Raw genomic sequence first — 26,775 nt, 5'->3', positions numbered from 1 at the left:
CTATTCAACTGGTGCTAATATTAGCAGTGAAGTGCAGTATACTTTTTATTGTTATAAGTATTTCCTGACTTACAATGCGCAGGTAAGCGTTCGTTCGTAGTGAGCAGAAAAATCGTGCTGCCTTCGCTTTCAATGAGTTCGCGTGTCTGTGGACAAAACGACGACAGGGGCTAGCCAGCCACGACGTAGGCGTATATTTAAAGAAAAATGCGGTACAAATTTACGAAATGTATGTGCAACAACGTGAACCTACTGTACCAGCTTTTTATTTTTAAAAGTGCCACACAAGGTCAAATTGTAGGTGGTCAACAACAGTGAAACTAACTCCTGTGAAAGCAGCACGATGGGTGGCTTTAACAACTTGCGAGGTGGGCTACCTACGTGGCTCTCACTTCGCAGCGTTGCTGGAGAAAGGACTCTTACTTGTTTCGAGGCTGCTGCGATCGAAAAATTCTGCTTACGTAATATCCATGTGCTTTTGGAAGTAATCGCTGCAGATGTAAACACTACAGAGGGTGAGCTTTACATTACGCCACCAAGAAATAGGTGATTAAAAATCGGCTGTCATTTCCTTTAGGTTGTGTCTGCTGCATTTACCATATTGAACACGTCACATTGTAGCCATATGGATCACCAAAGGTGTTTTCACGATCCCACACGTAAGCACTCTTAATGAGTTTCTGCCCTCTTTTATTGCAGGTTCACGTAGGAAATGTATACATTGACAGGTGGAGTGGCACCTGCTCCAGTGCCATGGCCGGGACTCTTTGTAATGCAAAGAACTGGAAAAATTGGTGTGGGGAGTTCCGCCACTCTGGATAGGAGCATCACAGGGGCTGCTTGTTGGCGCTTCCTGAAAGACGGCAATGCCGTCGAGAAGCCCGCATTGAGCCTCCGTAAATTGGAAGCTGTGGCCAGTATCACTGACATTGTTTCAAATCTGTTTGTGTAATGTTTGTAACATGTACTACATCTAAAAGATTAATTTTCCAGATGCATTTGATGCGTATCTTTCGTGATGTGGTGACCCTGAGGAGAAGTATTCATGGTGCTCAACACGAACTGTAGCCTAGCAGACATGCTGAGAGACATAAAATAAGCGTGTAACTGTAAACACGTGTACATGCAGTAAGCCTCGGTAATTTGAAGTCGAAGGGGCCATGGAAAAACTGAGAAGTAATAAAACACAACCAAAATGGTTTCAAATATATATTTACGTTGAAAAATGGCAGAGCTGGCGGCCTTTTTATGTGCGGCTCAAAACATGAATAAGGGACTTGGCATACATAAACGGTAGATTTTCTTGGTTGCTATTAAGAGTGTGCGCCATGGTTTGGAAGATTAGGGACACAAGATGACGGCACGTGGAATGATTTCCTTTCTTGGCAATCATGCGAGATTTTACCCAGAATGGGCGTAGTTGAGCAGTGTTCGGGAGGGAATTCAATGCAACGTTTCATTTCTGGACGTAAACATGCCGAAAGTCCGCACACGGAATGACGTACACCACGCCTGGGAACTTGTCGTTTTCCAAAGGGTGTTACACATGCACGAGCTCGTGTCTATGTTTCCGGGAGGGAACGTGCGCAGCCTGCAAGTCATATGACCACAGAACGCGTCCAAGGGTCTTGCCTATGCCGAGAACATATAGTATAAAGCCCGTTTTTGGTGCGTCCCGAGTGGGTGGGCACTGCACAAGCCAGCTGGCGCCCTACTGAATCAATGAAATACTGAGGGTATCCACAGGAGATCAATTCCTGCCGCACAAGGGCATTCTCCGCCATGTGGTCTTCCGCTATTGTGCGCACATTTTTCGCCCGACGAAGAAGAGAGCCGACAATAGACCCCATTTGTGAAGCAGGGTGCAGCGATAGGTAGTTGAGGTAGCGCACAGGGTGTGAATCCTAAACACCTCGAATAACAGGTCTGGCCCTTCGCATTGCACAAGGGAGTCCCAGAACGGCAGCTGGCCTTCAGATTCCACTGCTACTGTGCACTTAATTGCAGCTTGCATAATGTTAGGTGAGCTGGGAAGAAGTCAAGGTTCCCTCATTGCAAAACACTGAAGCAGTGATTGACATCTCTGAAGGAGACCTTAGGTGTCGGTGTAAATGAATTCATCTTGAGTTAAACCTTGACCTCTAGGGCTCAGCTAAACAATATGCAAGCAACAATTAGGTTTAAGTTCACCGTACAAGTGGAATCTGAAGGCCAACGCCATTCTTCGACATCCTTGTGCAACGCGAAGAGCGAATTATGTTATTCAAGATGTTTATGAAGGAAACGCACTGTGGTCGTTACCTCAACTACAACTCGGTGCACCCTGCTTCGTAAAAGAGGTCTGTTGTCGGCTCTCTTCTTCATCGGTTGAAAGCGTGGGCACAACAGCGGGTGACCACACTGAAAACAATGCTGTGTGACGGGAATCTACAACTTGTGGGTAATCTTAGTACTTTATTTCCTCAGTAGGTCACCAGCTGATTCTTGCAGTACCCACCCACCCCGGACCCACCAAAAAAACGGGCTTCTATACCCTACGTCCCCGGCATGAGCGAGACCCTTGCACGCGCTCTGCAGTCATATGTCGTGGTGGCTGCGCACGATCCCTCCAGGAAACTTAGACACGAGCTCGTGCATGTGAAATACCAGGGCAAGAAGAACAAATACTGACAGGCTCGCCAGTTGTCACGAATTTCAGCGCTTCAGCAATGGACAGAGACACAATTCGAACACGATAAACATGTGTCCGAAGACACAATTATAACCGAAAACAAATGAAGAGCCAAGTAAACTCACATAGCGAAAATCCTATATACACAAGATATATTCGCAAAACTAGGTGTATACATAAGAGAAACAAGCTAGACATAAGCAGCATAATGTTCCTAGTCGGACTGGCCAAGTGACACATAGTCTCTAAGAATTGAATGCTTCGGCCGTGAGAGTATGAACGTGGGTTGAGCGTGGGGCAAGACGACAGGCTACGTAGTTCCAACGCGGTGAAAGCGTCGACGTCCGTTGCGAGCGACGAGGTTGTAGCTCTCTTACGAAAAATGCGTGGCACAGGACACGGTTTGGACTAGTCGGGCAGTGGTATGCTGATGTGGTCAGGTGATTTCCTCCGTGGCGCTGGACAGCGGCCGATTATGGCAGTGTGGGGTTGGATTGAGGCCGCGGAGCACAGCCACGCCGACGTAGTCTGGACTCAGAAGCAGGAGCTGTTGCTGGCCAACTCTCGATTGTCCCCTCGTCGGTGCGTGGTGCCTGAAGGTACTGCTTGTCATCTCCACAGCACAGCTCGAGATGCGACTGCCTTGCTTCTCATCCATGTCAGCAATGCCCGCGCCTCTGCTTTCCTCCCCTTTTCCTTCATTTTTTTTCTCTCTCACACATATCGCGTGCTTCTCACCTGATGTATGCATTCTCAGTTTCACTGACGGGTGTCGTCGTCCTCTCCACATTATCTCACATGATCTGCCAGTGACTCATGGCAGTGTGTAAAAGGGAAAGCATGGCAGCGAATGCACACCATTGTTAGTCCGTACTGTGTTTGTGTTTTTTGTTTTATTTAAACAGCGCGTGCAAATCAAAAAAGAGGTACATACATTGGCTTCAATAGAAGCATCCTCTGTTGACTTCAATTACACAAACGGCCAGGAGCTATGCTTTTAGGTACTCTAGTTTATGGCATTGCAGATTTTGGAGGCCGTCGAACAGCCTAATACTTTTCTGCATCCTTCACTTGGTGATTCCCGTAAACCATAAGTGTAGCACTGTTCTCAGTATTATGTTCACACCAATCCCTGGTGCCATTTTATAGTGATGTTTAACATGCTTCCTTTTTTCTGCTACTAGTCAACATCTTATTTCGTTGCTTATATGCACCTTTTATTTACTTACTTATTTAGTCATTTATGTGTAGTATCTGCAGCCATGAGGCTTCATTGTCTTGTAGCGACACGACACTGTTAAGAGAAGTTTAACAACCGTTGCATTCTATATTAAATCTAACTTTTATTTATTTCTTTGGAATACATGCAATGCAATTTAGGCTTTCACCCTGTTACAGCAATGTTGTTAAAGGGAGTTACACTGTGTTCCGGCTACATTAAATTCAATTGCAAGACAGGTTTGAAGCCTCTAATTTGTCTTGAAACATAATTATCAACAATGACAAAATAAATGTTACCTGCGTATACCTTGTTTGAATAGATAACTTATTTGTACAGGTCTTTAATAAGTAATTCATCATTTTTGTTACTCGCATTTCAATATACTGGCCTTGCATTGAACGTCAGCAAGGACCATCTATGGCTGCTGCCGTAAAAGCTGATGCGACGACGCCACTATCTTGCGTGGGGGCTACCACTGAAACAAGCCTTGACCGTGCTCAAGGACAGCAGCAGTTGCTGTGAGTAAGCAACGCCGTGAGCCAGCAAAAATATCACTTGTTCTAGGGTGTGAGAAATCTCTTATATCAGCGTCGCTATTAAATTGGCGCAATTCTCGGAGAAACTTCTTTTACTTTTTATTCTTCACAAGATATTGTGGAACGAAGCTTCCGAAAGTTATTTCAACTAGTCCATATGGCCTTTCACAATCCAGTGCAGCACTGCCTGTTTTTTGCCTTTATTAATCTTCAAAGTGGGCCCAGACGGCGGTTCTTAGGATCTGTGAGCCCTTTCGCACCAGCATCACTGTCCAGGTGGAATATCAGGAAGGAAGCTTGAATGATAACTATCAGAAGCTTGCTTGTCATTATTCTGGCACTTTTGTTTCTTTTCTGCTGACTTTGCTTTTTCCTTCAGTGTTATTGCATTGGGAAATTTAAGCAAGATGTATGCTTGGAGCTAAGTGCTTGATCCGTAGGTTGCAAAGTGCACACTACAGCCTAGAGTCAGTCGGTGCAAGGAATTGTGATGGGGTGCTGCTATTAAGGGGGCATGCACTTTCGCCCATTCATAAAACCGTGGTGCAATTAAAAAGCACTTCACTGTTCCTGAAGACTCTACCATGATCGCCTTTCGGTGGTATGGGGAAAAATCAAAGCAGAATTTTCCTTTATATAGTTCACTCTGCCAGCTTGTTGCTGTAAAAATGACACTGTTATTGCCTACCAGAACTTTCGTTTTGCTAATCACTTAGTTTTGAAGTGCAATATGTGTTTTGGCATCTTCCCCAGTTTTTGCTGCTTGAACTCTTGTCCATGTCAGTATGAATGAGAAATGATGTCCTGTTAACTATGTGCTTTACCTTTCGTCGTCCCACAAAATTTTGGTTTGTAACAGAATGCTACGCTATTACTGTTTTTTCCAAAGTGACTGTATTGCGCCTTGTTTAGGCACTTGTGGCAGGTTTCCAAGTATTTTGGTGATGTTTCATAAGGTATTGGTTTAAACCTGCAGTTGGATCAGCTGCTTTCAATTCGTACTTTGTGGTTTGTGCAAGTAAAACATCGACAAGAAAGAATAAAACCAGTGCTTGTGTCGTCCATTTCTTTGTTGCCTTTGTGCTTATGCAATAAATTTATCTTCTACAAAGCTCTACTTCGCCTATGTTGTTTGCATCTTCTAGCTTGGAAACAAATATACTGTGTATTCCCAGTGCGGAAAATCAATTTTATAAATTCTGAAATCAGCATACAAGGAGAGTCACGTGAACAGATACTCCATATTGTCCCTGTAAAACCGTGATCAATGTATAAAGAAATACCCCTATGATACCCTGCAAATCCTCCCTCAAAAGTAAAAAGTATTCCCATAAGTTCTTGCAGGAGCTCCTTGATTGGTGTAAACATATATTCCCATAGTTTCCTACAAAATATTTTCATTAGATATTAGCATATATACTCCCATAGCTCCCTGCAAAAGCTCCTCGATTGATGTAAACATATGCTCCCCCGTAATTACCCTGCATAAGCTCCCCGATGGATGTAAACTTATCTCCCATAAGTCCATCCGAAACCTCCGTTCAGCAGGCGAGTCAAATTTTTGCTCCTCCTAACCAGAGTAAATTAACCTCTCATCGGGGAATGCGCTTGAGCACGTCATTTACTCCCACCTAGGATCATTTTTGCTCACTGAGGGTCACGCGCGAGGGGCACGCGTCGTCATGGTAGACGTCCGCGTAGATGATGTGTAACGAGGTAGTGTGGGGATAGCTATGTGTCTGTAACAAGCATAGTATTAGCGCTTGCATCCTGTTCAGTTTGTGGTATTGTCCCGTCAAGCCACTGGTCTGTCAATTCGAGAAAGCCCTGCCGTTGCTTTTTCGTTTCCGATAGTGTATTAATTGATACATTGTGTTGCAGACAAAGCCCCTGTTGTTTTTGTATTTAGGTTGACTTCAATTACTACACCTCGTATGTTCCTGCAGTTAACCAGTGGTAGCTACTCATTCCTGAGTGAATAGTTATGCGAAAACCTTATAGGCCCAATTAGCACCGAAACCCGGCGTCACCTTAGGCTTTCCTGTTGAACCGAAACAGTGGTCACGAAAATTCATTGATTGGTAAAGAGGGTGATGACATCATCAAGGTCACGCGTCCCCTGAAGAACTAATGAGAGGAGGGCTGAATTTGAAATCACCATTTGTCGAGAAGGTGATGACGCCATATTAGTCACGTGATCACAATGGCCAATCACAAGATGGCGCCAAATTTCAAATTGCAATTACCGATATGGTGATGACGCCATGTTAGTGATGTGATCCGCAATGGGCCAATCATGGGACAGCACAAAATTTGAAAGTGCCCTTTATGGAGGGGGCGATGATTATTCTGTCACATGACCCCCACGGGACCGCGCCAAATTTGAAATTGCGATTTGTCAATAGGACGATGACTTCAATCACGTGACCCCCAATGCACCAATCAGACGATTACACCATAAATTTTTTCATTGCATGAGTGGTGGCGTCGTGAAGGTCACGTGACCCTCAACAGGCAACGCGAACTTTTAAATTGCCACTGGTCGAGGGTGATGATGTCATCAAGATCACGTCACCTGACTGACCAATCAGAGGACGGCGCCGAATTTGAAATTACTATTCGTAAGAACGTTATGTTATTAACGTGACATGACCTTCATCCGACTGCACCACTCAGAGGACAGTGCCACATTTGAGATGGAAAAATACCCCGAAAATGTGGCAGGACGCCCGTCTCCACGGTTACACTTGATGGTACCATATGCAACGCTGGACGGGCGGGTGTCCTACTTGCCAGAGCAGTGACGTTAGGCTGAATCACTGAACTAGAGCTGCCATAGTAATGTGAGGACACTGCGCGAGTTATCATTATTAAACGATTTCCATAGTTACTGCACCAGGACTTAACAGGCAACCCAACAGGACGAAATTGGGAGCGCCCAAAAAGCAACCGCTAGAAGAAATGACGAATTTCTCAAACAGCAGGTCTATAGGCGAGATAGCCTCCCGAAGAATTATCTGCGCGACACTGAGGATTGCTGGAAGTAACGAGGAATCAGAATTTAATGAGGTATGTGTGTGGAAGATTATCAAATGAAGATTCATATACCTGAACGAGTGAAGGAAGACAGCATGTTATCGCATCTTCTCCGCATCGATCTGATTGATCGCCCTTACATTTTTTTCAGACTTGAGTGCTGGGCGAGTACCGGCTTTCAGTGCCGGGCTAGTTGGGGGTACAGTTTTTTTCCTGCAAATTCAAGATCTAGCTTTTACACAAAAGGACACCTACGCTTCTGTGTCTCGATATGTGAAGGCAACTGTGCAATAGCGCGTAATCAAGCCCAATACACCTCAATCCGCCTTATTACAACCTAATTCCTAACCTAATTACACCTTATTGCAAAGGAATTCGCCCTCAATTCAATGCAAACTACTCTTAATCCAACGTAATCCAGAATGGCCCGCACTTGATCTAACATTATCCAGCCTTATTACAGTGAACCATCTTGATTCGCCCCAATTCTACCTAATTCTCTCTTAATACACTGCAATCTATGAAATATACCGTTAATTCACGACAATTCACCATAATCCGACCTAATCCACTTCAATCCAATCACTTGCATCCTCAATCCTACGCAATCCACATTTAACTCAGCAGACCCTGATTCAGTGTCTTGGGAGGCAAGCGTGTTTCCGGCATGTCAATGAAGCGCTTGTTTCAATTATAGGCGTTACGTATGCCGTGCAGCCGTAGGCCTTGGCACGGCGGCGGCGGTATGCTTTCGGGCACGGCTGGCAGGTTCGGACAGTTTCTGCAATGTGAGCCTAGTAACGAGACTCGCATTGCATTACATTTCGCCTCAAAAGAGAACGGTACGTTAGACAGGACGGGTGTTGACACCAACAAAATGGTGGCTCTTTGCTTGCTACTCCTATGCGCCAGTGCAGGGAGGAAGGCAAGCGCGCAGACGAGCCCTCTTTACAACTGAACGTCAGCTGCGTAACAGGTGAACGCCGCACTTGAAATTTATCAAGCGGGTGAAGCGGCCGTACGAGGGTGAGGGTGAAGTTTCTCGTTATTCGATGTACTCTCACAGCAGGCACCCGATGTAAGGGCTTAGGCCGATGTAGTGTTCCTGTATAGGCTCCCGCAGGGAGCAGAGTTGCGCATAAAGTTTCCGGCGCCGTTCGCACCGCTATTGGACGTCAAATGATCCGCGCCGTGCGAAGCCAACTTTACGGGCGCATCGCCGACTCGTACGAACTCGTCGTTTCCATCAGTGCCATCGCCATTGCAATCAGAAGACTGTCGATCGTGCGTTCAGAGGAGCAGCTGCGGGTTTCAGGTACGGTATTCGACGATGTGAAGTCAAGGACCTTGGTGAAGTGATACGAAACACATCGTACTGGCACTTGTATTCCAGTATGACGGCGTGCAGCGCACCATACTGCACAAACCGCACAGAAGGCGGTAAAGCGCTCTACGCGGTGCCAGTGGAACAGAACTGGAAATCTACGTTGTGCTTTGGTTAATGCTGTTTCCTGTGGGCGGGAGTGCAGAGAATGCACTGTTGAATGACGTAAAATTTCCTTGCCTCTGATGCGATAGGTCACAAAGCTTTGTAACTTGGGTTTTTGGCCTTAGCGTGCTTCAGTTATTTCATTGCCTTGATACAGTGTCTTCAACTACTGGCTCTTCTCTGAGTGGTGAGAGATCAAGAAAAATGTGTTGCCATATTACAGTCTGCACTGTGTGAATAATTACTCTGCGAGTTCGCCATCTTGATGTGACTAGTGCAATAAAAATATCTTGTTGTCACCCTTAATAGCTTGTTGCCTCTCCAGTTTCTTTGAATTCTGCCCCCAAGGATCGAAGAACCAGCACACTTGGCCTGCTGCCAGCAGCCGTTCATGCAATCCCTTGCATGAAATAAATTTGATCTAGAAGCTCTTGCATCTTGAATCTTTTTGTACTTGCAGATTTGCTGCAACTAAATAGCTGATTAGTATGTGGTATGAATTAATAGTAAAAGTAAGCTTTGCTTAAAATGTGCGCATGTGAACATTTGAAATGCGCTTACATCTGTGTCTGTACCGCATGTATCGAAAACGTGCAGCTGTTGTGAACGATGGCTAGTGATAAATGACCCTCTGTTAACGGTCACTGACATAAGTGCTGGCACGATAACTCTCTTGGCGACGGTCATTAATCGGCTGGTTTCGACAGCCAAAATGCGCTAAGTGCCCAGCTTACGTGTGTGAAGTTTTCTCTAAACACTCTTTAAAACATTTCTTGCCTTCTGACCATGATAAGACAACTTCATATGCATGCTGAAAATCATTGCACCGCCTTTTGTGGCGACGTACTGCGCGTTTGCGAGCGATCTTTGGAGCTGTTCGAGCCAAGGGAGTATTTTATTTTGGGTAATCGAAGGTGGTCCTACCCCCTATTTGTACGTTCGTGCGTGTGTTTGTATATGCATGTTTACATAGGTGCATGCAAAGTTTCCGTTGGTTGGAAGCCCACCCCCTCCGGCTGCACGAATGACTCGTTCGAGCGTAGCCTGTATTAAGAAGTGCCCTTTGCTAAGCGCCTGCGAACAATTGGTGCTTGTAGCTCGCGACCACTAGAGACAAAGGCGGAACACCGCGCGGCATTTGGCTCCTGCGCGCGCGAGGAGTCGCTTCGCTGCAGAGCTGGAGCATGACGGCGGACCTATGCGCAACTCTGCTCCCTGCGGGAGCATATACAGCAACACTAGGCCGATGCTGACAGCAGCGCCATGGTATGGCCCTGCAGTCGCTTCCTGCGGAGCTGTGGGCCGCGTATTATAACGCGATAGCGTTAAGGAGCTCGTGTCCCAGAAAAGCCGGTGTCGTCGGCGTCGGCGTCCGCGGCGTTGACCGTGAGGCACTTCATGAATAAAAAGGAACATCGAAGATGGGCTGGGTGGGAATCGAACCAGGGTCTCCGGAGTGTGAGACGGAGACGCTACCACTCAGCCACGAGTTCGATGCTTGAAAGAAAGTACAAAAGCGCTTCTAGTGAATGCGGTGTTGCTTTAGAAACGTGCCGTAGAAAGTTATACTGCGGTGTATATCGGTAATTACGAGCATGTAACTTACAGAGGTCGCATTTACATGAATAGCGCAGTACGTCTCCGCAACATTTCTTCTGTGCTTACCGCACACGCAGAGCCATCTTGCGGCAAACACAGAAGACCCCCTCCTCTCAATGTACGGCGCTGTCCCGACAGGTGGCGCGCCCGGGCTGTGCGCGGACCGGTGCAAGGCGCGTCGCATGCCCCGACTCCCTCTCCCCTGACGACGCTTCGCCGTTCTCCCACACGGGTTGCAGACTCAAGCGCCGTTCCTTTCTTTAGATTACCATCTATCTATCTCTCTGCCCGTGCCGATCACGACGTTCGGCTGGCGTTGATAGTTTCCTCCTCCGAGACACCGAGTTCTTTGGTTCGTTCCGTTTGCTCAGGCGCACATTTCGTTGCCGCGCCGAACACTGCATTGCTCGACGCTCACCGTGTCCGATGCGGGGTGCCTCGTAAGTGATCGCTGCGCCGTAGCGCATTGTCTTACACCCCTTGGCGGGTCGACGGGAACGCTGTCGCGTTCCACTCTTGAAGGCGAAGCTCAAGCGTCCTCCAATTTTTTGATCGCGATTGCACATTTCATGATGACGCTATGGAATAAAAAAAAGTTAAGAGTAGCCCTTGTCCGCTGCTCACGCTTTCGTGCCGCATCTTTTCTTGGCGATCCTAAATCATGTTTTATATGCACCAACTATGTCTTCCAAACGTCCTTTGAAAAAGCTAATTTTACCGCAAAGTTGATGGCACATATGTCAAAACGGGTGCCATCCGCCGAATTCGTGGATGAGACTGCTGTAATAGCTATAATTATAAATAGCTATAACTCACAAATCGTTAGATGTGCTGTAAAGAAACTAGCGGGAAACGCAATTAGTGAAACAGCTGATCAAATCCACGTCTGATCGCTCGTAGATGTCATGTCAGCCTCGTAGAATAATTTGGTTCGAGGGTAGAATTATGCGATCAGCCAAAATTATTTTTTAAAATAATGGTGCAGCTAACACGACTATCTTCAAAAGATGATTCCCCTTTGTATGTGTGCCGTAAATTAACATCGCAAAATAAAACAAAGTACCCGTAACTTGAGCAAGTCTACGCGATAGGAATTGAATTAACACGCACGGATTGTTTCGCCAGAAATGCAAGCTTTTTTGTTGCAATACTGCAGGCATCGTCTCTAACGTTTGGGAAGTTCGGCTAATATATATATATATATATATACATAGATATATAGAACAGCAAATATCACCCATGATGGAATATTATTTTGAATTCACTCTGTCTGCAAGTCACGGACACATACCGTTCAGAATGGAACAATGCACAGTTGAAAGGCAGTTTTATAAACTCACACTAAAGCGATGTCGGGTAGATAAGCACACATTGAAAAACTGTTGAGAAAAAAACGAAGCTTTACTTTGCTTTCAACGAAGGCATTGGGAAGAGCGAATTTGTTTCCAGGAAATAAAACAGCGTGTGTATTGAACGAAATACGCGAAATTCCCCTCATTTATTTTGCTACGGACTTCGAAAGAAGCTCCCACACGATGTGAAGCTTGTCATCCTCGACGTACCCTTCACCTTCAAGATCATTTAGGCTAAATGAAATGATTGAGGCGAAAGCGCCATCGTTGCCCGTTTCTCCGGGTTTTCCAAAGAACTGAAGTTTGCCGTCAATGTTCCACACCTTCTGGCACTGTTTGCTTTGCGACGGATGCTTGACGGTCACTCCAATGTTCCGACTGAAAGGCCACTGAAGAAATTCGTCGATCACTCCCTTGTGCAGCTGAATAGTAGGATGCAGTAACACCTGATCTCCCGCTTTTTTGAAGCGCACTCCTGGCGACACGTGATAGCCAGATAGGTATATTGCTTCTTCCGAGCAACGATGAAAGCCTTCAGAATATGCCCTCTTTTTCATTGCTTCGTATCCCTTAGCCATGAACTCATATCGATTAGTGTTTATTGTGTGCAAGGCCAGTTCTTTATTCAATGTACCCTGTCCTGCTTTCTTCTCAGTGTCCTTCGCTCCAGCAATACCAGCAACACTTCCTACGCAATTTATGGAGACTGTCCTTGCGGTGTCCTGCAACACTTCCTTCAGCTCTTTTATTAAATCCGTTAAGGTTCCTGAAAGCACACGTGTCTCTTCACTGTGGTCAATCAATCTTTCCTCGACCTCTCTAACTGAAGATAACATAACTGTACATTGTGAAGTAAGGTGATCCAACGTACTGTTTCCACTGGGCCTTTGTAGCAGTGCTTCTTTGACCGTGTTTATGCAATGTGATATATCATTTAGCCGGTCACTTTGGACAGTGTGACCACTAATAACTTCATCTAGCCTGTGCTTTATTTCAACCACTCCCACGTCTAAGCTTTCAGTCAGAGCCATCATCGCTTTTTCTTCACTGTGTGACTTTTCTACAACACTGGACGTCGGAGACGCCGCGTAGTCTCGGCATTTGCTCTGTAAATGCGCGGACACATTACTACGCAGCACCAGCTTTGAACATTTAGGGCACGACGTAGCGTGGTGCTCACAGTCATTGCAAAAATGCTTGTTCAACTCTGATGCAGGCAAAACAACGTCGCAGCCGCGTTCTTCATTCCAACATTTTATCTGAAATGAAAGAAAAAAAGTGTTTAAGCAATTTTCCATAGGATCTTTATATTATTTTCCATTCTAACATATTCTAGGTTTTTTCTTGCCTTCGAACTTCCTGTCACACGAGCACTAAGTAATGTTCTTCTAAGATGTTGACCACACTGCAGAGAGATATGGTTCGGAAGAAATAAGCAATGCGGCAGCGACAACCTCATTTAAGTGCGACTTTAGATGATCTATTGCGGTTTGGCTTAAAGAAAGATTTTCACTAATCGTGTTAATTTTCAGGAGCGAAACGGTGACACCACTTGTATCATGTGTGCAATCTGGTGGTATTTGCATTGCGAAGGAGAGTGGTTCTTGAAGGTGAAATGTCTTAATACGTTGAGGTAACATCGTTTGCTCCTATTGGGTGGCGTTGTGTTCACGTTCAGCAATCCGTTTTCTTCCCGGTAGGGCACTGAGATCCTCAGGCGTCTGAGCCGCTGAACAACGAGGAGCGGTTCGGTATGGTTACGTATGCGTTCCTCGAACTCGGTTGGGGGGAGAAGCTTCTTGAGAATATCTTTTTTTTTGCGGAAAACGCTTATGTAGAGCGATGTGTGGACTGCGAAGGTAACAGGGTGCACGGAATAAATATTTTATTTAAGATAATTACACTCAAACGGCGCTACTGACCCAAGGACGCACAGATAGACAAATACCCCAGAACACAAGCGGGCTAGCAATCGAATTGCTATTTCAAGAACTCTAGCCTTTATATATCCATCCCTGCATTGATCTGCGCATACAAAGGAATATACATGGCAGTCATTCTCCGTCATGCAAAATGTGTCTATATTTTTCTGATTCCACCAAAGACATATTACGCAGCTACCGTCAACAGGCTACAGACTACAGTTTCTATTATAAATAATGCCTCTATTATTTCTCTGTCTAGTTTTGCGTTTCCCTGGAAGCCTCATCTTCTAAAACATGGCAGTGCATGCGCACTTATTCTAATAGGCTCGCTAAATACCTTTCATGCCCATTCTTCACGTTATTGCAGTAGTGACATACTGACGCCTTTGCCGCATCAGACTCGAAGTGACCTACACAACCTACTTCAAGTGTAAGATTGAACTCACGGACTCACTAATATAATCTCAATGTAACATCCCTGAAGACCTGCGGCATGTTCTGTGCGAGAGCTGGCGCTAGCGTCACAGAGAGTACTTGAAGGCGGCACTGCTCCTTCGACGGGAATCTAGCTTGGCACTACGGCACATTATTGCTCCATGGGAAAGAACCGTCTGGGCGCTACGCGCTGCGGAAGTGCTGCTGACGCTCTTGCGGCCCACGTGCCATAACAAAACATTGTACATGTGTGTGTGTGTGTGTGTGTGTGTGTGTGTGTGTGTGTGTGTGTGTGTGTGTGTGTGTGTGTGTGTGTGTGTGTGTGTGTGTGTGTGTGTGCGCGCGCGTGTGTGTGCGTGTGCGCCCGCGCGCGCAACTGTTGTGCTGTTAAGTTTTTATTACTGTACATATCTTGATCATCACCGAGTACCTAAGCATGTCAGGCGAACAGTCAGGCTAACATCAAAATATCATTAAAACTTAAAAGTTAAAATTAAATTATGGATGTTTACATGCCAGAACTACGAGCCTTGGGTTTTCTTAACGTGCACTCGCTCCCCTTGAGAGGCCGCCGCCACTGCAGCGAAGCCACTAAGCAACCATGGCGGGTGATCAGCGGTGGTGCGGCTGCCGGCAACGCCAGAGCGTAGCCATTGCGACCACACCTCTGCTACTAATTGGCCACATCACTGTGTGACTGCTGCAAATCACAGAAGTGGGTCGCGGGCGCATCGTTGTGTGGCACAGAGATTTCCGGATTGGCGAGCGTAGCCGGCTGATTCTCCGCAAACAGGTTGCGGTGAGTTACCGTGCCACTAACTTGGACGAACATTAAAAACACTCGCATTCCACGGTAAACTTGTACACGCACACGCATGCCATTGAGCGCTTCGTTATCATAGCTTCGGCTGACGATTAAGTATACGATAGAAGAGCTATTCTCCGCGATACTTATTTGCAAAGCGTTGCGAGTCCAACGCAGGTGGAGCAATCTCAGAGAAGCCGACAGCCACACGCTCCTGGCATCACACTTGAAACGTTAAACACTGTACTTGTATGTGGTTTATTAGAAAAGAACAGCAAATATTTCAGTGCACGTTAGCAAATCAGCATGTCTATTTATGATTAAGACACGCAATATAGCGTCCTTCGCAGTGTACGATCAGTTGTAGAAAAAGGTTGAAGAACAAAAGACGGGAAAGAATACAAGAAAACTTCGACACGCCTGCGTTAAAATGGGCGATGAAAACAAAAGTAATGCACCCTATGTCGCACTAACGGATGCGAAGAAGCATACCCGAATAGAAGGGCAGTACACAAAGCAATAGCGCTGCCGCATACTCGCTGCTTGCTACGCTCATTATACCTGATTGCGCACGAGTTCCCACAGCTTCAAGTCAGTAGGAAGCGAGACGTACATGTACTTACAAAAATTATAGCGGTTTAAAAGTAGCATAAGATACAAACAATAGCGTCAAAATATTTTTATTCTCTTCACGGTTTCTCCGCTCTAACAGCAAATGACCATAATTTCTAAAAAAAGGCATGACCACTTTACTTTCCAAATATATTCGATTAATTTTGCTAAAATAATCTGGATAACACTGACGCACGAATATGTTTGCTCGTCCTCTCTTACCTTGCGCCTCAGCAGGTTCTGCAAAGGAAATTCTCTCCACTCAGCGTCCTCTGGAAGAAATTGGTCACCGTCGAGTAGGCAGGCGTGTCCGTCGTCGAGTACACACTGATCGAAGCAGCTTTTGCAAAGCACGTCTCGACAGGGCAGAAAAACTGTCTTTCTGGGAAGCACACCACATGCGCCACATAATCTGTGAGCAGGAACAGGCTCGACGAAATGTAAAGGTCTCCAGTCCAGTTCCTCGGTAAAACCGCACAGCGTGTACAGCTTCCCTTGAGAAGTCATGACGAACGGCGCATACGTCGACTGCGATACGCCGTGCCAACGATTCTGCGGAAACATGCAAGCGTTGCCAGTGCTCTATGTAATCTCAGCTGTTGCCAAGACTACTATCACACTGATAATGCTACGGCCAGTTCCTCAATGTTCACGGCGCCGCTTGCGAACTATAGATGTAACAGCGTGCAAATAATCTACCCGCCTAGCTGCGTAAATGTTGCTACCGACAATTTTAACGCCTTTTTCGTATTGGCGATTTTTCGTAAAGGTCGCGAACCGTTATAGGCCTTGGAAAAACAATTTACTGACGCGTCAAGGGGCAGGCTACGATGGAAGCGCGACTAGCTGGGAAATGAAGAAACAATTGGACGAAGAGAATAATATCTTGTGGCGACCGTCCGGTTATTTTTAAACAGAAGCTTTCCTTCCAAACCATTTCTGTCATTCCTCACTGTGACTGCTGGATGTTGCAGCTGACTTGCGAATAGTTCAATCCTTAAAATAATATTTAAACTATTTGCCCATTGTGGGATCGAACCACTGTCCCCCAACTAAAGCAGCCTAATGTTCTATTCATTAGGCTACAAGATTTCCTTCGAAACCACAACCTGGCACTACCATTACGCCAAATCGCACGTACACATGGATGTCAGGAAGGCCAATGAGCTCGTTCACCGTGGGTGTCCAGTTGCGCAGGACGGCTAGGTGAGGGAACATTCCCGCTTGCCCGTTTCCTTGGCGCCAGACACGTAGGAATAAACTGGGAAATTCATGTAATTTAAACAACAGCTTCAAGCACGCCTCCAATCACTAATGCCCCTGCCACATGAGTCACACGGGCAAGCTTGAGTGCACTTTGATCGAGTGCATTTAGCCGCTAGTGTCAATCGCAGGCTTCTGCACGGGAACGCTTAGGGACGATTACAGGACAGTGCACTCGTCCTCGAGTGTGCTTGGCGAACGTACTGCACGGTGCCGAAGTGTGTAGCCTCGTTATTCGTGTAGCCTCGCTCCATTCGAATGCAAAAGCCGATTTTCAATGCCTCTTGCCCCCGCGTTAGTCAAGTGGCTGCGGCATAGGGTTGCTGAGCTCGCGGTCGTTGGTTCAATCTGGGCCACGGCTGCCGAATTTTAATGGGCGTGAAATGCGACGCGTCCGTGTACCCTGCATTGTTTGTACGTTAATGTGACCCCGCTGGTCCAAATTCTTCCGCATTCCGCCTCCACTGAGTGCTTCATAAGGCGATCACGATCATGGCACTTTACGCCCCGCAATGTTTGTTCACAGAGATTGGAGTAATTCGAGGTTAAGTGTCCCAGACATGTCTGTAGACCATCTCAGATATTCCTCGGAAAATTCGGCTAATTCCACTAGTCCTAAAACTGGTTTCTCCAATTTTATCACACGGAAAAAAAAACCTCCGCCAATCCACTCCTATAAAGGTGGCTGTTCAACGAATCTGTAGATTTGTTGCGCCTAATATAGGCCAACGTGAAAAAAAAACAAAACAATCCTCCCATGATCTTCGGCCATTACGCAAATTGCTCTTCTATTGACCTATGACACAAACGGCCCTTTCTATGCAGTTTACAAGATCTCTACTTTATTTATTAGTTTAAAATTACTGCAAAAACCACTTTGTGGCCCCTATGATAAAGAAATAAGACTTCCGTTCTTATGCGAGAAATGTTTTTGTCCACAGGTAAATGGATGCATGACGCGTGTACGATAGTCATTAGAATGGGATCGTTGATGTAACCGAGGCCAAGGTCTTCCACAAAGCGGCTGAACCACTGCTTTGTTTCCGGTTTCCGGTATACATTAAAGTATCCGACAACGACCACCGGCGAGTCATTGCCGGCAGCGCACGTTGCTCAACGCGGAACGACGCACGCCTCTTAACAAATCATGCGGTTCGACGACTGTTTTCACTCGGGCGTTTCGTACTGAAACGAAAGCTTTGCTGCATGTTCGCTTCCCGCATCTGCCTTACAGGGTCATTACCCATTCCTCCTCGCCCTGTACAGCAGCTGGCATCGGCGCACTGGGCTTTCTGTCGACGTGACGGACACAGAAAAGTCCCGGGATCCTAGGTATAGAGACCTGGGCTGTAAATGAATTCACCGGCGATCGCGATACCCCCTAATGCGAAATCTGAGCCCAGCTCCATACACGTTCTTATATCACGTTATATTGGCTTTCGCGGTCAATCCGTGTCGTGCGGCATGTCGCAAACGGAGTGTAGTGTGGCGTGACTGCCTGGCTGATCACCCAAGCAGCGCTTAAGTGACCAGTGGGCGGGATTTGCAGCAGCCTTCGCCGCCAGACGTCGAAGACGCGCACTACTCTGGCGCCAGCTCGTAGCCGTCGTCACCGCTGTGCAGCTCTTTTACAACAATACGCTTTTCTTCTCTCGCTTTCGGCTTACCCTCACCCGCTTTCCTCCTCATGCTTCCGCTGTGCCCTCCTCCGCCTTCTACTTCGCGCTCTCCCCCTCCCCCCCCTCACTACATTTCTCGTCCCGCGCTGCGCTCTACGGTCGCTCTTTCCTCCGCTGCGATCGTTCGCTCGGTTACGCCGACACCAACGCTCGCCGCAGAAACGGGTGCCTAAAAGCTGCGCTATAAAATTTTCTTCCGTAGTGACGTGCTTTCATATTTTTTTGAAACACGCAAAGTATGGTGGCGAAAAAAAAAACAGTATCGAAAGTATTTCAGTTCGTAGCCATCCTCAACTTCGTCTACACAACATAAAAGTATTCGTCTTACATTCGTTAAGGTACTAATTGGCCACTTAGGTAAAAAAAATAGCCCCAAAAGTCTCGAATCTTGACAAACATCCACCGAATCGACAAGTTTTCCTTGCGAAATTACCCTTTATTTGTTTGTTGTGATTTTTTGTCGAATTTCGCACAACGATATCTTACACTACAATATTTAGGCGCGAATTTTCGAAAATAACCTGCGCAGCATACGAAAATTTTAGTTTGGCCCACTGTTGTCCAATATTTTGCACGGTGGTACTCGTCGTAGTTATAAAACAAAAAGCACATTAGGAAGGCCTTCTTTCCGTGGTTAAATTTCCGTCAATATCTCATTCTGAATATAGTTTTTGTTTATGGAAGATACTGGTTCGCGAATTTTCCTCTGCTCCTTGCTCCGAATAGTTTTGTCTGAACACTTCATCGCAAAGCGCAATACCTGTCTGTCTCGCGTCACACTGCCGACTCGCGTATCCATCCATCCATCCATCCATCCATCCATCCATCCATCCATCCATCCATCCATCCATCCATCCATCCATCCATCCATCCATCCATCCATCCATCCATCCATCCATCCATCCATCCATCCATCCATCCATCCATCCATCCATCCATCCATCCATCCATCCATCCATCCATCCATCCATCCATCCATCCATCCATCCATCCATCCATCCATCCATCCATCCATCCATCCATCCATCCATCCATCCATCCATCCATCCATCCATCCATCCATCCATCCATCCATCCATCCATCCATCCATCCATCCATCCATCCATCCATCCATCCATCCATCCATCCATCCATCCATCCATCCATCCATCCATCCATCCATCCATCCATCCATCCATCCATCCATCCATCCATCCATCCATCCATCCATCCATCCATCCATCCATCCATCCATCCATCCATCCATCCATCCATCCATCCATCCATCCATCCATCCATCCATCCATCCATCCATCCATCCATCCATCCATCCATCCATCCATCCATCCATCCATCCATCCATCCATCCATCCATCCATCCATCCATCCATCCATCCATCCATCCATCCATCCATCCATCCATCCATCCATCCATCCATCCATCCATCCATCCATCCATCCATCCATCCATCCATCCATCCATCCATCCATCCATCCATCCATCCATCCATCCATCCATCCATCCATCCATCCATCCATCCATCCATCCATCCATCCATCCATCCATCCATCCATCCATCCATCCATCCATCCATCCATCCATCCATCCATCCATCCATCCATCCATCCATCCATCCATCCATCCATCCATCCATCCATCCATCCATCCATCCATCCATCCATCCATCCATCCATCCATCCATCCATCCATCCATCCATCCATCCATCCATCCATCCATCCATCCATCCATCCATCCATCCATCCATCCATCCATCCATCCATCCATCCATCCATCCATCCATCCATCCATCCATCCATCCATCCATCCATCCATCCATCCATCCATCCATCCATCCATCCATCCATCCATCCATCCATCCATCCATCCATCCATCCATCCATCCATCCATCCATCCATCCATCCATCCATCCATCCATCCATCCATCCATCCATCCATCCATCCATCCATCCATCCATCCATCCATCCATCCATCCATCCATCCATCCATCCATCCATCCATCCATCCATCCATCCATCCATCCATCCATCCATCCATCCATCCATCCATCCATCCATCCATCCATCCATCCATCCATCCATCCATCCATCCATCCATCCATCCATCCATCCATCCATCCATCCATCCATCCATCCATCCATCCATCCATCCATCCATCCATCCATCCATCCATCCATCCATCCATCCATCCATCCATCCATCCATCCATCCATCCATCCATCCATCCATCCATCCATCCATCCATCCATCCATCCATCCATCCATCCATCCATCCATCCATCCATCCATCCATCCATCCATCCATCCATCCATCCATCCATCCATCCATCCATCCATCCATCCATCCATCCATCCATCCATCCATCCATCCATCCATCCATCCATCCATCCATCCATCCATCCATCCATCCATCCATCCATCCATCCATCCATCCATCCATCCATCCATCCATCCATCCATCCATCCATCCATCCATCCATCCATCCATCCATCCATCCATCCATCCATCCATCCATCCATCCATCCATCCATCCATCCATCCATCCATCTACTTACGCCGACCCAGTGACACAACTTGTCTACCACTAGGTACGTGCTCATGGTCGTCATGCCTTATCGATCCTTGAATCGTCCTCATTCCAGCTTCATCTGACTGTCGTCATGCCCTCGGGGTCACATTTTCTACGCCAGCCCAATAGTCTACGTTGTCTTATAGCTTGGCCCACTAGATAAGTAGTCATGATGCCTTGGCGGTGTCAGGATTGGGGGCTCAATCCCATCGTCCGTGGTCCTTTGCCAAGATTGGAGTACGGCATGAATTCGAAGGTAGCTGGCCCATGCCGTCGTCCAACTTATTTACGCTGAGATCGTTGATGAAGTGAAGAACTGCTTCTCATCGAGAACGAGGAAAAAGGGTTTATTTACAGAAATTAAATCAGTCTAACATGACTGCTTGAGAAAAAGAGTAACAGTCCAACATGACTGCATGAGAGAAGTGACTCAGTCTAACATGACTGCTCAAGAGAAGTGTCCTCAGCATTTGCACAACCACAGTTTTTATACACTCGATCCGCCGGTCATACGACGCGGCGACTGTTCGTTTACTCATCACCAACTCGCAGCTGCTCTGAAGATCAGTTTACGTACACAAAGGCAACCGCGCTCTGATGCCCGACGACGGCGTTGGCGGGGTGCCGTTCCGGGAACTATCGGTGCCGCTCGAGGGTCGCTCGTTGTTCTGCGCCACTCCGAAGCGTGAGAAGCACAAAAATACGTCGTTCCCGCGGCAGCTTGTCCATGCGTGTCAAATCAGCTCCGCGTTGGGGAACTCCGGAAACATTGTTCAAACACCGAACTCGTTCCGCCACAATGTCGATGGGGCGGGTGGAAGGCGGCGGATTCCAGCACAAAGGCCGCTTCTTCGAACGCCTCCCCGCTGCAGCGACGGAGAGGGGGAGGTGCGCGTCGTGTCGCCCTGTCGTAACTGTGTGGCAATCTTGTTTCGCAGCTCGCCATTCTTGACAGCGCCTCCATGGCCCGGAAAGTCTCGACTGTCTAGCGCTGACAACCGCTAGGCAGGAAGAGAACGGCTGCTGGTCAGGGGGGGATTGATGTCTTGGCTCGCAGCGACCACTTGTGCATTGATGTCACCGCCCCAAAACATCCAACAAGGACAGGCAACTGCAAAATGAACCCCACAACACGGCTCTGCGCCGAGATGACGTGCATTGGCTCTCACTTTAGACTCGCTAGGCTTCAAAAAAAAAAAAAACCAACAACAACATAAGTGCAGAAACAAAAAAAAATGCTACATTTCACTATGCCAATTTCTGAAGCAAATTCCTGCTGACAAATTCAGCAATTATTGGAGGGAATTCTGCTGAATGAGAGGGGATTTTCTTCGCCTAAAGAAAAGCTAACACTAGTAACCCTAAAATTTAGGCGGGACCCTCAAACGCAGAATTCAAATTAGCCTGCTCAAACCATCCGCATTGCTATGCAACTTTCCCTTCTTATATCTAACGGAGAAGTTGTACTCTTGGAGAGTGAGGCTCCATCGGAGCAAGCGGCCGTTTTTGTGTGACATTTGATTGAGCCACGTCAGAGGACAGTGGTCGGTCTCGAAGATGAACTTCGCTCCGTACAAGTAACACGACAACTTCTGGGCGGCCCAAACCAAACAAGCGCATTCCTTCTCTGAAGCGCTGTAGGCTTCCTCTCTTACATTTAGTTTACGGCTGGCGTAGAGGATAGGATGCTCCTCGTTATCGTCGCCGACCTGACTAAGTACCACGCCCATACCTCTGTCGCTTGCGTCGCATTGAACTATGAATTCCTTTGTGTAGTCTGGCGCGCGAAGCACAGGGCGAGAAACCAACAGCGTTTTCAAACTTTGGAAAGCGTTCTCTTTGTCCCTATCCCAGTGTACGTTACGCGGTGCTCCCTTTCGGAGGGCGTCTGTTAATGAACTTGCCAATTGCGAGTAACTCGGAATGTACCGTTGATAGTACCCCACAAGTCCCAATAATGAACGAAGGTCCGTTTTCGTGCGCGGCTGAGAAAATTCTCCAATCGTAGCTATCTTCTGCTCAGCCGGCCGTCTCATGTCCTGACCGACAACATGGCCCAGATAAGTAACCTGCGAACAACCAAACCTACACTTTTCCGCTTTCATCGTTAAGCCAACTTTAAACGTACGAAGCCTCGCATTCTTGTCGTAATAGACTTTGGCGTTCATTTGAGCTATTGCCATGTCCTTTCCGACTAGTTCTTGGGTTGCGCTTAGCCGCTCCAGTAAATTTAGCACGTATTCAACCACGGTTGGACTCTCCCCTCTTTCCTCCCACATCTCTCTTTTTGAGAAGTTCCATTCCCATTTCAATATCTTCCTCACTGGCCTGATTGGAAATTAGCTCCAATAATTCCGATTTGAGCATTGCCTTGCGTACATCTAGGCCCAGTTCCTCACCAACAATCAACAACTCGTCTCTCAGCAGTGTCCTTAAATCCATGACTGCTGCTTTACTGTCTTGATTCTGCTCTCTAAATCTAGCTAGGAAAACACAACCTAGCTAACACACAACAATCTAGCTTCCCTACTGTTCTAAACAGAACAACCACAAAATGAAGCCTAGAGAGTCAAAGCAAAAACCAAGCACTCACCGCAGATACAGCACCATGTCGCAAAGTGCATCTCACCGCTCTCAGCCAGTTGTCAGGATTGGGGGCTCAATCCCATCGTCCGTGGTCCTTTGCCAAGATTGGAGTACGGCATGAATTCGAAGGTAGCTGGCCCATGCCGTCGTCCAACTTATTAACGCTGAGATCGTTGATGAAGTGAAGAACTGCTTCTCATCGAGAACGAGGAAAAAGGGTTTATTTACAGAAATTAAATCAGTCTAACATGACTGCTTGAGAAAAAGAGTAACAGTCCAACATGACTGCATGAGAGAAGTGACTCAGTCTAACATGACTGCTCAAGAGAAGTGTCCTCAGCATTCGCACAACCACAGTTTTTATACACTCGATCCGCCGGTCATACGACGCGGCGACTGTTCGTTTACTCATCACCAACTCGCAGCTGCTCTGAAGATCAGTTTACGTACACAAAGGCAACCGCGCTCTGATGCCCGACGATGGCGTTGGCGGGGTGCCGTTCCGGGAACTATCGGTGCCGCTCGAGGGTCGCTCGTTGTTCTGCGCCACTCCGAAGCGTGAGAAGCACAAAAATACGTCGTTCCCGCGGCAGCTTGTCCATGCGTGTCAAATCAGCTCCGCGTTGGGGAACTCCGGAAACATTGTTCAAACACCGAACTCGTTCCGCCACAATGTCGATGGGGCGGGTGGAAGGCGGCGGATTCCAGCACAAAGGCCGCTTCTTCGAACGCCTCCCCGCTGCAGCGACGGAGAGGGGGAGGTGCGCGTCATGTCGCCGTGTCGTAACTGTGTGGCAATCTTGTTTCGCAGCTCGCCATTCTTGACAGCGGTCGTTGCATCGTCTTGCCTGATATGTCATCCGATTTTTAAATTTCGTCGTGGTCACGCAATCACCGCCGTACAACATCATACAACATCGTCATCGTCATCATACATTGATATTCATCCCATTGTCCAGATACCCTCGTTATGCCATCGTCGTCATTGCGCGCTCGACATATCGTCGTTGTCGTGCCTCCGTTGCCGTACCTTCTTAGTGAAGCCATCATGGTCCCTCTAACACCTTCACCCAAACTTCGGCATCCAACTCTCGTCACGCCGTTGTTTATATAAGTATTTATATAATGTCATACGGAACCTCACTGCGAAGCGGACGGCAAAAATTCACACGAAGCGCTCATTTATTCGTCAAATAATAAAAGACAAACAATTCTGTTTGTAGACACTATATTTTACACTTAAACCACATCAGCAATGTTGTTCCACGTAAACCGTACTGTCGAAATGTTTTACTAAATAATGTGTTAAAACCATTGAAAATGACGCGAAGTGGAAATCGAACATACTGACATATTGTATAACTTGAAGCCACGAAATATAGTGCTTGCCAGTACCCAGAACAGCAACTAAGACTGGAGCACAGGGAATGCGGCAAGCTCGGTAGTCGATCGCCTAAAATGCGATCTACGGGTCAAACGCATCCCATAATAGTTCGAATCAGTGTTTGGGTCCTTGTCGGCACTTTGCGGTGGATATGCAGTTTCCTGTCGGGCCTGTCTTTATGAAAAGTAAAATTATGTTTGACCGATGTGGGAATCCTACCTCTGATGTCGAGCACGGCAGCCAGGTGCTCTCTTAACTTGGCCACGATCATTCTTTCAGGATGTTCTTGTATTCCTTTTCGTTTTGCTGTTGCCGGTCACAGTGAAACCCTTAGGAGCCCAAACAAAACGTATTATTTACAACGAAAAAATCTAATCTGTTGAAAGCTGCAACTCTCAGTAAGGCTGATTGGAAGTGCTCGCGAAACTTTCGGCGAAAAACGGCCCAGAACCAGTTGTCACTGACACCAGCAAGGGTTGTTATGGGAACAGCGATTGAAGCGCGACTAGGCGATTAGGGAAAAATATCGATAAGGGAAGACTGCCTTTAAATAGAAAACAAGACCCAACTTGAATTTATTGAGCGAAAGTGAAATTTGCAATGAATACTATTCTGGTGACCGTTTGTTCCGACTTTTCGATTTAGGTCGTCAATATTTTATTGAAAAGCGGTAAAATTCGAAAATTTTCAGAAAACGAAGCAATGAAGTTTACAACTCTGTAAATCAGCAATGAAAATTGATATTACAATTTTGTGAATTGCACATAATAGTATATCTACAGCGGACAAAATTGATATGGCACACATGGGTCTGAAAAAATTAAGTATTATGGAAATACGGCTCTTGCGGAACCCTTTTACATAACATAACCAATTCACGTAAGATACAAATAGACATATCGAATTCGTTCATCCTGACTGGTGTAATGGATGCCGTTTACAGAACAGCGATATGTCCTCTTGATGTAGAGATATTAATTTGTAAACTTCGTCCAATGTTTTCGAAGTTTCGAATTTTTCAAAATATTTTAAACAAAGTGCCGGCCCTAAATCAAAATTTAGCTTCGAACACACACTAGAATTTAACTTACTCTATCAAAACAATAAATTTTAATAAAAGCGATTCAGTAGTTATCTCAGAAAAGCGTTTCTCTGTTTTACGTGTATCTGAATAGGCCGCGTCGGAGTTTGGCCCAAGCTAAAGCCTCCTCTTCAACAATTTGCCTACGGATCAAATACATGAATAATAACTGCATTGCCATTGCCAAAGATGCTGAAAACGAATTCTTGAACGCTACGCGCGGTCAATACAAGTAAAATATGTTTTTTTCATATAATATTATGCTCGTATATGCCAAAAATTGTGCTCAACATAACTTATGTCAATGCTTCCATGTTTTCTGTCTATTTAATAAGTAAGGAAAATATCACACGAACTTTAGAACTACATCAGTTCGATACCAGCAACGCAGTGCATGCCGCTGATATGAAAAATGTAAACGCCATGAAATGAACAAGTTGAGGACAAATATGTTAAAGAAACTTTGTCATTCAAGATCCTTGTTTACATTCTTGTACATATGCGATGGGCAGTGAAAAATCTCAATG

The 26,775-nt window shown here is 46.5% G+C and overlaps 1 protein-coding gene across 2 annotated transcripts in view; it reads right to left on the bottom strand.

The window, feature by feature from the left end:
* Positions 1-11,935: 11,935 nt before the first annotated feature.
* The window catches only part of LOC139050481 (TNF receptor-associated factor 6-B-like), a 43,209-nt gene continuing 28,369 nt past the window's right edge, over positions 11,936-26,775 (bottom strand). Inside the window, exons 2-3 of one of the 2 annotated variants that reach the window (XM_070526911.1) lie at positions 15,905-16,234; positions 11,936-13,164 (exon numbers count right to left, since the gene is read on the bottom strand). In XM_070526911.1, the coding sequence (XP_070383012.1) occupies positions 12,052-13,164; positions 15,905-16,234 (1,443 nt within the window). In that variant the 3' untranslated portion in view covers positions 11,936-12,051. The remainder of the gene's footprint in view (positions 13,165-15,904; positions 16,235-26,775) is intronic. The other variant, XM_070526913.1, reaches the window with a different exon arrangement.

This window comes from Dermacentor albipictus, chromosome 10 (genome assembly GCF_038994185.2).
Source record: "Dermacentor albipictus isolate Rhodes 1998 colony chromosome 10, USDA_Dalb.pri_finalv2, whole genome shotgun sequence".
Lineage (NCBI taxonomy): Eukaryota > Metazoa > Arthropoda > Arachnida > Ixodida > Ixodidae > Dermacentor > Dermacentor albipictus.
This window is presented reverse-complemented; position numbering and strand designations above follow the sequence as displayed.